This window comes from Magnolia sinica, chromosome 10 (genome assembly GCF_029962835.1).
Source record: "Magnolia sinica isolate HGM2019 chromosome 10, MsV1, whole genome shotgun sequence".
Classification (NCBI taxonomy): domain Eukaryota; kingdom Viridiplantae; phylum Streptophyta; class Magnoliopsida; order Magnoliales; family Magnoliaceae; genus Magnolia; species Magnolia sinica.
In genome coordinates this window covers 13,533,855-13,546,672 of record NC_080582.1, presented here as the reverse complement: position 1 = coordinate 13,546,672, position 12,818 = coordinate 13,533,855, and the positions used below count along the sequence as shown (strand labels likewise).

General features: G+C 38.4%; 1 protein-coding gene and 1 long non-coding RNA gene across 2 annotated transcripts; both read left to right on the top strand.

Moving 5' to 3' along the window:
- Nucleotides 1–2,108: 2,108 nt before the first annotated feature.
- LOC131258027 (uncharacterized) lies at nucleotides 2,109–3,676 on the top strand. The gene has a single exon (XM_058259052.1). It carries the CDS (start codon nucleotides 2,132–2,134, stop codon nucleotides 3,476–3,478), a length of 1,347 nt encoding a protein of 448 aa, XP_058115035.1. The 5' UTR covers nucleotides 2,109–2,131; the 3' UTR covers nucleotides 3,479–3,676.
- A 4,822-nt stretch (nucleotides 3,677–8,498) lies between these two features.
- LOC131258025 (uncharacterized) lies at nucleotides 8,499–11,690 on the top strand. Its single transcript, XR_009177775.1, has 2 exons — nucleotides 8,499–9,454; nucleotides 11,616–11,690. It is a non-coding gene; the product is annotated as an uncharacterized LOC131258025 (long non-coding RNA).
- Nucleotides 11,691–12,818: the final 1,128 nt, after the last annotated feature.

Genomic DNA, 12,818 nt, shown 5'->3' with positions numbered 1-12,818 from the left:
TTAAATGTATATTAGCCGAGCTCGGATCAAATCAAGCTCCACATGAAAACTTTTCAAATTGAAAGAGAGACTCGACTTAGCTTGAACCCAACTTTCAATCTAAGTTGGCTTGAGCCAAGTTAGGTCACATATAGAGTTGTACACACCGAGTTAGCTTGGTTAGCTCGATTGACTTGACTCAAAAAAGTTCGATTTTACTTGGTTCGAAATTGAGTTTGAGCCGAGTTGAGCTTGAAAAAATTTTGAGCCTAATTTAAGCTTGCTTGAGCTCAGCTCGACTTGGATTGAACCCCAACTCGAATCGAACTCGGATTAAACCTGTTCGGTGACTCGGTTACTTCGATATTGATATCACTTAGCAAGTGCATGATGAAATGACTCAATGAAGTGTCGGCCGGTGGCGAGGAAGGTGTGGATATGAAACAAATACCCTTGTATATTGAATTTTATGTTGCCTGCCGTGTGTTTGTTGAAATACCTGTAAATTAATGATGATGTTTTACATTATGTGAGAAATTAAAGGTGCACTTCATATGTTTGAGAAAATGTTGCAGAGACTTGATTTTGGCTCAAATTAGCCCGAGCTGCTAACCGAACAGAGCCGGCTAGTTAGGCTCGAGGACTGAGCCGAGCCGAGTTCAAGCCGGGTCAGCTAGTGGCCGAGCTGAGAAGAGCTGTAATAAGCTCGACTCGGTTCAACTCGTGTACACCTCTGGTCACACGTAACCAGGTTGAGGGAAAACGCAAATATCTGCTTATTTAAAAACATTTTAGCCCCTTGCAAAAGTTCAATCACCGCTGCTTCTACGGTGAGGTCCACTTAAAATTTGAATGTCTATCCAATCACCGCTGTTTTTAAATATCTGCTTCACCAGACAAACCGCTTCCGCGAATAAAGGTAATATCACCTTCCCACCGCTTGAGTCATGGATATATATCTTAAGATGAGGTGACGCGACGGATGAAAAGTCATGCGGTCATGTTGGTGGCCCCCACCGAGCTGTCAGTTACACGGCTCCGTGTAACAGGGTTTGCCTGAAGAGATTCGCTTCCAAGCGAAACAGCCTGATTCGCTGGCGAGACTATGCTTCGTCCCACATTCTGCGCACTGCATACAACTTTTTTGCGTCGTTAGAGTTCACGTGCATTAGATCCACACCGTCCTTCAGGTGGGCCACATAGTTTTTGGCGTTAAATCCAAATATCACACTGTTAAAAAACTCGTATGGGCCTCACAATGGGAAATAGTGTAAAATCATGCATAAAACCTCTAAGTTAAAGTGGTTCCGTCCACTTAAACTTCAGATTAACGGATTGGATTTCAGATACAAATAACATTGGCTCCACACTCAACTAATGGTTGGCTTTCCATATCAAATATTCCCAACGGTGTGGCCCACCTGAGATTTTTATCTGTATTATTTTTTTAATGTCGTAGTAAAAATGGGTCATGGAACCTGATGGACGGAGTGGATCTCATGTTGGAACCTGATGGACGGAGTGGATCTCATGTTGGTTGTCCCATGTGTGCCTCCCCGTTGGCACGCCCCCACCTATCTAGTCAGGCTAACGCGGTTCTACTTTTTAAGAAGTTATACGATACTCAGATTGCCCATGACACTTGATACGCAGGCACTCGGTACTTGTACACGCGGTATATATTAACCCAAGTTAAACCGATTAAATTATGGAAACCACTTTCGCTAAGGCATCATCCTAAATCAGATTTCCTAACCTTTGATTCATGGACACTTGTTTGTGGCAATATTATAACTGGGTTTTTCATTTTTAGCTGTCCAATAAATGTCCATAAATCCGACCGTCAGATAATTAAATGACTGTAATATTTTGTTCACAGTGGATGCACACTGGTTAATATAATTTGGACGGTTTAATTTGACTCACTTGTAAGCCAAAGTATGCAATATCTAAGTGCATGCGTATCAACTATCGTCGGTCAGAGAATCAAAGCTTTTCTTTTAGGCGGAAAGCTCAGATACCGCACAAGTGTTCCCACATGTGCCTGCGTGTGGAGGGGCATAGGCTCCACACGCGTGCGGAAGCCGCAAGCGTCAGTCGCGCGTATAAAAGCAAGGAAGAAAAACGCCCCTTTCCATTTCGTCATTTTCCAATGGCGGGGGTTGCTGCGGCAGCCGCAGATCTTCTTTTCTTCCTACCCCAACAGGAAGAAGAAGAAGAAGATCCTGAAGATGTCATTGGAGCCGAAGATTCCATTCCCTTCTGGCCCACCGACTTCGATCACGACGAGATCTACGTCCCAGATCCATTCTCCCCCGATTTCCATGATTTCCCTCCCTCCCAACCCCCCTCCAACCACCACCCCATTCTCATCTCCGATACAAGCGACGAAGAGGACATCGACATCGAGATCGACACCCGCATCCGAGAATTTAAAGAATCTGGCTCCGATTCCGATTATTTAGACGGTGGAGATGAAGAAGAGGAGGAAGAAGATCAGGTAAGCCTCATCTTTGATCTATTCGATCGGTGCCCGCAGCAAATCCAAGCCGTTGATAATGATTCTGTTATGAGCCCGTTCCCGGAAATGAATGAACCCGTTGATGTTATGATTGGTGAGGATTTCGGGGATGGGTTCTTCATCGGCCAGCGGAATTCGGTGTCTGAACCTGGGGAATCGTCTGGGGTTCTTGCTGTTGAGCCGGACGGTCTCCGGATTGTTGGGATCGGATCGGATTCTGATTCGGATAACTGCCCGATGGTTGGGGCGAATTGGAATTCTGATGGGGAAGATGCGCCAGAGCGGATTGACGATGATCTGGGTCTTCCACTTTGTTGGGATTGCCTCCGGTTGGACGATCGTCGGGATATGGCGGAAGATTTTGAGTGGGAAGAAGTGGATGGGCGGGCCATTTACGAGCGCGAGCCTCTTAGTGTGGTGATTGATGCGGAGCTGGACTCCCAGTCAGATTCGTCTCTGGCACGATCTGATCAGGAGACGGCGCAAAATCTTGATTGGGAAGTTCTTTTGACAATCAATCGCTTGGAACGGACCACCATTGTTGAACATGAAGCTGAATGGCCCGAATCCTATCTGGGTGATCATGATGATGAGTATATTTACACAACTGAGTATGAGGTGCTGTTCGGGCAGTTTGCTGAGACCGACAATCCCGTGAAGGGCAGTCCTCCTGCTGCAAAATCCTTCATCGAGAATCTACCATCAGTTGTCCTGACGAAAGAGGATGTGGAGAACAACAATGCCATTTGTGCAGTTTGTAAGGATGGGATATCGGTGGAGGAACAGGTGAAGCAGTTGCCGTGCTCGCATCATTACCACAAGGACTGCATTTTGCCATGGCTGAAGATTCGGAACACGTGCCCAGTTTGTCGGCATGAATTGCCCACGGACGATCCCGATTACGAGCGGTGGAGAGCAGAACGTCGCACAGGGGATTCTCGGGCCAGGTACGAGTTTGAAATGTTTCCTGAACTGTAGATAAATTTCTGAACCTAGATGTGATAATGGTGGTTTTCTATTAATGTGGTAGTGAGATTGAGAAATTGTAATGTTAGGATTTTTGTTTCATATTGAATCATTTGTACGTTAATGGTTGCTTGTGTTTGCACCTATCTTTTGAAGTTGAATTTGGATTTGAAAGATTAAGCAATGATCTAGTGCAAATTCTTCTTTCTATACTAACGGTGCAGATTCTTCCATGGGGCGTAGGTTGTGCATTGAACGATGTGGGATTGTGAATGTTCGCTTTGATAATAAAAAAATGTTGCTTGTCTGTGCCCCCATCTTTCAAAATTGAATGTGAAGTTGAAGGATTAAGCAACTATCTGGTGTGAATACTTCTACAGCGCAAATGCCTTCGGGGCCCAGGTGGACCCACGTATGAGCCTGGTGAACCATTGAATAGGAAGGGTGCACTATGGATCACACATAATCCTAAAATTACCTTGATCGAATGATAAAAGTTATCTGATTAAGGGTCTGCCAATTGAATGGTTTAACCATTTCTGCTACTTCATTTTGCATGAACTTCATCAGATGGACTTGATCATCTGATATTCTCATCATGCTGATTTTCTTGCGGTGTGCAATAAATTGCAGTTTTACCAGAAGAAAGTAAAATTTCAGACTGGATCATTGCACTTGAAAGATTTCTGTGGCGTTGTTTTGGGTTGATGGTTTTTTTTTTTCTTTTTATAAAGAGAACTGAAAATTTGTTAGAAACCCCGCCAGAAAATGGGGAAAGAATACAATCCGATGCTAGGTCATAACCAAACTGAAAGATCAGCAGACTCAGCTAGTTTAACATCAGGGGCCCATTCTGAAACAGAAAATTTCACTAAATAAATGATCTCTTCAATAGAGGGATCCTTGTCTTGAAGGATTTCTGTGGCTTTGTTTTGGGTTAGCTTTTTCTTTGTTTTTGCCTGTTCAAATGGATTCATATTTTCTTGAATGATACTTTCATGGTACCTCTGATGACAAATCTGGTCTGGTAAGTTTTGTGGAGGAAGTATGGTCAGGAGCAATGTCAATTCTGCATTGAACGTGGAATAGTTGAAATTTTCTGTCATCTGTGCTATTTTGAGGAGAATGGCACTCACTCATAGGGGTGCACGGGGGTCACTCACCAACAAGGACCATCTTTGCAAGATCAAGGTTGTTCCTTTGGTCCACCCATCCATGTGGATGTCATTACCTAAAAATCAGGTTGGTCTGCTAATCTCATGGCCCTAATTATTCAAAGAGCCCTCATTTTCTATCAGTCATATTCAAGGAGTCCTTTTTTTTTTTTTTTTTTTTTTTCAATTATTTTTCATGTTCTGTTCTAGATGATATGGGTAGTGGGACTACTCACTTGTGTTTGGTGAATGGGAACTGTTGACCATTTTATAACCATCCTCTTTTTTTTTTCCCGTAGGTGTGGCCCATCTCATGAGTGCATGCTGCATTTGGCTTGATTTTTGGGCCAGGGAATTCACAGTGGGCCCGCCTGACAAACACCCTAGCTCTCTACATGCGCTCCATGTTAACACGCATGCCCATGAATCCCGATGTCTCAGTCTTGTTAGCAGACCTATATAGAGTTAGTCTCATGTCAACCCCAGTCATGTTCGATACAGTTATGCTGTGTTTTTGCTAGCTTTATCGTATTTCAAACCCTTAAAATGGTTTTATTGTATAGTCTTTATGACACTAGGGTGGGATTTAAATTGATGAGCTGCAGGATGAAAGTAGAGGGAAAAGAAATTAGTGCAAAAGCTTCTTGAGTAGCATCTTATGCCCTTTTCTTTTTCTCTAAGAAGGGAACAATCATAAATACATTCTCATTCTTTACTAGCAGTGTGTGTTCTGAGATTGAGATCTATGAATTTGAAAGTGTGAATGGGATAAGTATTTTTTTTTTTGCCTAAAAAAATGGAATAACTGTTTTTTAAGGAGCTTTCTGTGTCTTTTTCTTTCTCTATTTCATTTTTAACAAATAAAAAAAGACCAACTAGAATCAGTCAGCTTTCAAATAATTCATCCAGTTGAAACTGTTCTTAGTCCCCATTTAGAAAAAATAAAAATAAAAATTAAACTTTAAGTTATTCTATGGAGAATCTATTATGGTGTCAAACATAATTTATTCAATGTAAACAGATTATTAGTTTTCTGTTTGATATTTGAATTTAAAGCAATTAAAAAAATTTCTTAGATGTTTGGTTACTGGTTTAAAGAAATTTTATTTTGTTACTTGTTTGGGTCACTGTTAAGATGAGTTATCTGGGCCCACAAATCCAATCAGGTGATCCAAAGTAAAGAATAGATTGGACTGTGGGGCCTTCATGGCTGTATTGGCCCGTATTGTTTGTATTGGTCCCATGTCGAACCCGGTACTGTCTGTATTCGCTGATACAAGCCCATACGGGTACTGATTTTTCGTGGATCCCATTTCACCCCTAAAACTATATTTGGTCCATAGTGGCTGATCTTTTGAACCAGGGTTAAATGATCATATGCACTAACCGGTTGCTTCTTTTAGTGTTTGTGCTAAGGTTTTGAATATTGGTATCAGGAGGTGTAACAGCCGGGCCCTAAAATGATATGATAAAGGGCTTGTCATATCCATATGATATGGGGTTGGCTGTAACAGCTGTAATTTGGCCCAAATAATTTTGAAGTTGGATTAAATATAAAACACAATCTTTCTCTCTCTCCCTCCCTCCCCCTCTCCCTCTCCCTCTCACTCTCTCTCAACGTTTTCAATAGTGTATCAGAGCATTCTTTGTAAGCATGCTGTCTATCAGCTTAACCTACTCAAGTCAACCAAATTGGTGTTAGTCAAACTCAAACCAGGCATGATTTGATAGATTAGAGCCATTCTATTAAAACACAATAAGAAGAAGATGAAAGAAAACAAATAGACGTGATAGTTTTGCCTTTTGAGATTTAATGGTTCATTCTGCTTTGTGTCATTGAATCTCACTCAAATCTTGTGTTTTGACCCCAAATAGGCTTAAATCTAGTATAAAATGAATTTTCAAACTCCGTCCATCATTGGAACGAAGAAACAAGTGAAGAACTAGATAAAAGTTGTACTTTTTTATTATTTATTTTTTAATTTATCCAATAAAAAAATATTAACTGATCAGCTAATTATCTGAATACCTGACTTCTAAGCAGGTCAAATACAAATATTACCTTATCCTTATCCACTTACCCGATTAATCCAGGGCATTTTCATGATTTACTTGAATAATGATAATTTGTACCCATATTGTTAAAATCTTACAATTTATGATATACAATTTGAGTCGAATCATAAGCAAAAACGATTTGAATCCCACCTTGAATACCTTTTTATATAAATCCTATGATCCATGATTTGAAGACTACGATATATGATTCAAATCCCGATTTACAATTCAAATTATACTTGTTCTCTTCTATTTTAAGCTTCACTTGGCTTTCATTTTATGTTTTTAAATTGGTGGAGGCTTTAGGAATTGTTCAGAAAAGGTAAATTATTTTATTTGTTTTTTAAAAGAGATTAAATGATGTATATTCTCTTCAACGTTAAATAATGGAGTTATTTATTTATTTATTATTATTATTATTTTTTTATGACCTCTTACTTCTTAACCGGTCGAAACACCAAATTGATGTATGACTTATTTGGAACATTTTTATGGATGGTTACGATCATGTTGACTTATGTATTGCAGAATAATGTTTAGAAATCAAAATATCTTTCTTGTTGGTCTATAGCTTCAAATGCCGCTTTTCCAATGTGATTCTATCTTCAAGAAAGGTAACGAGAACATAAATTATTAAAGGATCCTTGTATGGGTTTCAAGGTAAATTTCTTGAAAGAAGAAAAAAGAAAGAAAGATAAGAATCCTTTAAGGGTTTGTTTGGAACGTGGGATTAGGTGGTATGGAATTGCATTTGGTCCCCACGCAAATCCCATCTAATGTTTGGAAACCACAGGAAGGATTGGATTAATTTAGGTATCATATAATCCAGTCAATAGTAGATACTGTGGGATTTCTGGTTGATCTTGAAATCCATTACATCTGTGGGCCCCACATTATGCATGTGTTTTATCCACCCTATCCATCCATATGTGCCCCTTACGCGTGACATTCACGTTTTTTTTTTTTTTTTTCTAATTTTTTTTTTCTAATTTTTTTTTTTTTTAAAATTTTACACACTCATAGACACCGACACACTCGCCACCGTAGTGAGATTTCACCACGTATGGATACTCAAACCCTTGACCTGGTGTTGAAACTCCTGAGAGTACCAACGGAGCAAGAGTAAGGATCCACGTGACATTCAAGTTGCATATGCATACAGGTGACCGGCATCGGTTGTGAAATCTGGTCCTTTGATTACAATTCATTGGTCCAACAAATGCAGGTTTCACTTAATACAGTGGTTTTCTTAGAGGAAGAATTTGATCCCAAACATGGGATTGGATTATCAAAATACCATGGTATTTCCAGGCATGCAATCATTGTGCAACAATGGTGATAATCCCATCTAATGCAATTCCATACCATTTAATCCTGCCCTCCAAACAGGCCCTAACACTATCATGACATGATATTACTTGGTGCATATTGATGGCAAAAGGATGATTAATGAGTTTTTCTTTTTTTTCTGATTTATTTATATTTTTCATTTTTTTTTAATTTATGAAAATTGTAATATTATGATTTGCGATTCGATACGATTCAACCCCTATTATGATTTGCGATACGATAATGATTTTGATGACATTGATTTTTACTAATATATGATATGTTAACTTCTATCGTGTTTACTTGACATTGACATGGATGATGAGATTGATATTTGTTTAAATGCTTTAGGATTTGTAGCTTGATATTGGCTAATGATGTTATAGAAATTATATTTTTATTTTAGGAATTTTTGTTAATATTATTACCACCCATTTGGGAGCTTGGATTTGGAATGCATTGGAATCCAAATCTCAATTACATTGGCATTGGAATCCTAATCTTCCGTTTGGAAGCTTGTATTTGGAGGTTATTAGAATTCTTTGGTATATTCATAGGACTTTCGATTTGATTAACTAAATCAGCTTTCATATCCCAAATTAGTATATATGTGATATTTGATAGAATGATTGTATTAAGCCCATTAAAATATATACTTTGGCCAAAAAAGAGGAAATTTTGAGCCTTGGGTAGGCCACAAATGCAATGATCTCAAACTAGCAACATTCAGATGGTTCAGATCATTCTATTGATGCGATTTTAGTATTGCAGCCGATAATTGAATTGTTTGGGTATCATCAGTATGCCACGTGTCCAGTGGATTAGTATCCTAGTGACACCTTTGTTACATGTGCAACTCTCCTACCCTTAAAAAAAGAGGGAAAAAAGGCATTTCCTTTGGATTACATTGGAATATCGGCATTTTGCTGGGATTTCAAAATACACTAAAAGGTAGATTTGAAATACCTCCGATTCCATTTACCTCCAAATATTCCAAATGCAAAAAGTAGCAATTTGGATTTGGAATATGCCCATTTACCGCCAAATCCAAGGTGCCAAACGAGGTGTTAGGTTTTTTTTTTTTCAATTATATGTTAGTTGGATATTCGATTACCTGACTATCCAACTTACATCTGACATCTTTGGACAATATCTGAATCCATATCCGTATCTGATGTCCAAGTCGGATACTGGATATGAGTACCGCAATATGTGACCCGTCTCTGATCCATTTATGGCTCCGGTGAGTCTATGTATCTTTTTTTTTTTTCCCTGTTCATGCTGAATTTCCTGTGATTGTAGATCAAACTGTATACGATGTCCAAATCGGATACTGGATACAGATATTGCAATATGTGATCCGTATCTGACCTGTTTACGGCTCTAGTGATTCTCTCCATGTATATCTTTCTTTTTTGCTGTTCATGCTGTTGTTGCTGAATTTCCTGTGATTGGATATCAAACTGTGGCACACCATAGGGGATTTGATTGCCAATTGCTCCATATTCATACCCTCTTTTTTGATCTTGCTGCTTCACTTAGATTGAATGTTCCTCACTACTGTAGAAGGGGCACTAGAAATCAGCACTTTGTGCCCATAATTTTGTGGTACCTACCAAAATTTCAGATTTTTTCCAATCATCAAGGGAGGCAACAAGTTCTATCATCTTCATTAATTAAAAAAGTATGAGTTTCAACATCTCTCTTTTTTCAATGGGGGTTTCAGTAAAGAAAAGCACAATGATAACTTGATCCTGAAAAAACAAAAACAAAATGGAATAACCCTAGTTGGACTCTGGGGTAAGAGTAAGGATGAGGGATCCTCCTTTCCCAAGTCTGTACAAGTTTTATTGGGATTTTGAACTTTAAAAGTTATAAGTCGTTTAGAATTTTTTTTATTTTTTATTTTTTATTCTTTGTTTTTACAAATCATGTCTGTTGGTCAACAAATTCAACTTGTGATATTGTTAGGGAAGTATTTTAACATGATTATACCTATGAGCAGTGACCAATCCCTGATATTATCTGCATCTCCAGCTCGACGGTATCGATTATACTGGTAGCGATACCAATAACACTGGTGGTAACGCTATGAATAACGCTGATAGTCTCAGAAATTTCAGGTATCAGCGATGTCTCACTAAGTATTGCCAATATTTTCGACTGAGTAAGTTCCAGGTGTCGCTTGTTTCACCAACATATCGATATTGCCAATATTTTTGATAATGTTGCCAAAAAATCTATTTACTAGAAAAAAAAAATTCATTTCAAACTTTTTTTTTTTTTTTAATGGGCACATGGCTGTGTGCAGTGTTCAAATTGTCAACAACAATGTCAGTCATACCACGATGTTATTGTTATTGCAACATAGGCGATATTGAGACACGATATTTCGTTTTCTTTCTAGTTGTCAATGATTTCTTGGCAAAATATCATATGTTGTCGATATTCTGAAATATCGTTGGATGTTTGGATGGAAGGTTGGCTGGATAGATGGGATTGTTGGATGGATAGATGGGATGGTTAGACTGGTTTCTTACGACAACACATGCTTTTAGGCCCCCATTAAATGGAAACTTATTATACATGCATTCTTTTTACAAATTTTTGATTCCTAAATATGTAAATATGCATATTTTAGCATCTCCTGAAGTTTCACTAAAAGATTTCACCATTTCCCCCATGTTTCCCCAATGTCTCCCTGCATATCCAGTTATCGGCAATATTATCAGCAATATTGATATTGTTTCCGTATTCCCAGCCATCAAAACTTGTACCGATACTGATACTTCACTCATTGATTATACCTATATCGTAAGAGTTTTATTTAACTAATGCAACCTCGGACTACTGAAAGAAATGTGTGATGAAGATGAGATGAAGATTTAGGCCTCAAAGACCAAAAAGTGGGTCCTATGGCCTGTCTGGTGGCCCCAATATGTAATAAACACGTTTAAATCTACAAAAAAGGTTTGATTTTCAGTTTTGGGATTTAAGTAGTTTTCAAATAGGCTTTTTAAATAGGGTTGGGCTACTGAGCTTGCTATATTTACTTGCTAAAGTGTTCTCCAGCATGTTTGTTATTTTGGTGATGATCAAGGGCTAAGATTTAATAGCTATCAGTGGTTGAGATTGAGTTTAGGTTAGAGTTTTGCATATATCAATGATTTTGTTGATGGTATATGGCTTGGAAGGGTGAATAAAGAATTTATTACTATTATTTTGAGCAGAGATTATCTCTTGCAAAGGGAGAAAACGTGAATAAACCAACCACTTATTTTGGAATTGAATGGATCAATGATCTTGTAGAGGATGGTGAATAAAGAATTTATTACTATTATTTTGAGCAGAGATCTTCTCTTGCAAAGGGAGAAGACCCAAATAAATCATCCATTTGCTTTGGAATTGAATGATGCGGCTTAACCATTATGTAAGATCATCTTAACTATGGGTCCCAAATAAGCAATATCGAAAATTGCTTTAAAATTTTAACAAACAAGTAATAAATTTAAAATTGCTCTACTTTCAAATCTTAGGTTTTATTGGATGGCCGTGTTGTCCCTTCTTTTTTTTCGCTGGGGGGGGGGGGGGGGTTGGGGGTGGGCGAGGAGGAGGAATCCGGAATCCAAAACTATTGGAAATGTTGAAAGGTCAACAGTCAATATATGTTATTTGTGTTTCAAGTTGATTTCCTTTAAAATGTTGAAAGGTCAGTGGTCAATACTGAGAGTCATCTCTCAAAATTGTGGATATGCCATGGATTAGCTTTTTGGTAAGAATCAATTCACTCATGTTTCGAGGAAAAGTGTGACAATGATGGTCAATTTCTAATTTCTGCAGCTACTTTTTAGAATAAAATCTATTCATGTGCCACTCCTCCCTTCTAATTATGCTCCGTACTCGTACTCCCACTTCCTAGTTGTTTATACATTGCTAACATTTTTAGATGGACGCTTCCCTGTTCCCGCTCCTGAATCAATATCTGCTTCCCTTCATGCTTTGTGCAACTATACCTGCACGTAGAGTGATTTCGATCATCGTGACTGTGCCTCACTGCTGGCTATTTGAACATTCATGGTCTTCAACAAGTCCCTTGTCCTTGCTTTGAGTGCTTTAACTCTGTACTTGAGAGTTGAGACGGACTTTAATTCTAGCTAAGCTGACAATATAAAGTTCATGCATTACTCTTAGAGCTGGTATTGTCATTTTGCATTGCTATGCTGATGATGAAATATCCACGGTAGATAGTGGTCTGCTTTTAGATTCGATCACTTACACTTTAGCTACTGAAGTTTGACATGGAAAATCTAAGTTGTATTACTGCTTTTTCGCTTTGATCTTGTCTATTTTTCAACAAATCTTTCTTTCATTGTCAAATTTGGTTGGTTTGGTTCACTAGTCTAAATTGCAAGCTTATTGTTGACTTCGGATTTTTGTGGATGACACACCTCTTTACTGAAGCCATGTAGTCGGATTTTACGTATTCATCCCCTTTCACCTCATATTTTATCTGTTATGATCTTCGCTTGCCAGTGCCGTTTGTTTGTTTGCTTCATGGTACCTGAGCGTCTCCTAAAAGGATCTATGGACATTGCGATTTCTTTGCTCCTGGTTTTCTCTTAATTTACAAGCCCTAATTGAATGTGGACTTGGCCTTTTGCTTGAATGACTTCTTTTTATTTATTTATTTATTATACTTTGGGTTAAATATATTTCCTTCTGGCCCAATCTTTTATCTTGGAGTGCTGTGCAACCAACTGAGATCCAGATGTAATCTACCCTTAAGAGATGTGACCTAGTTCCATGCTGAT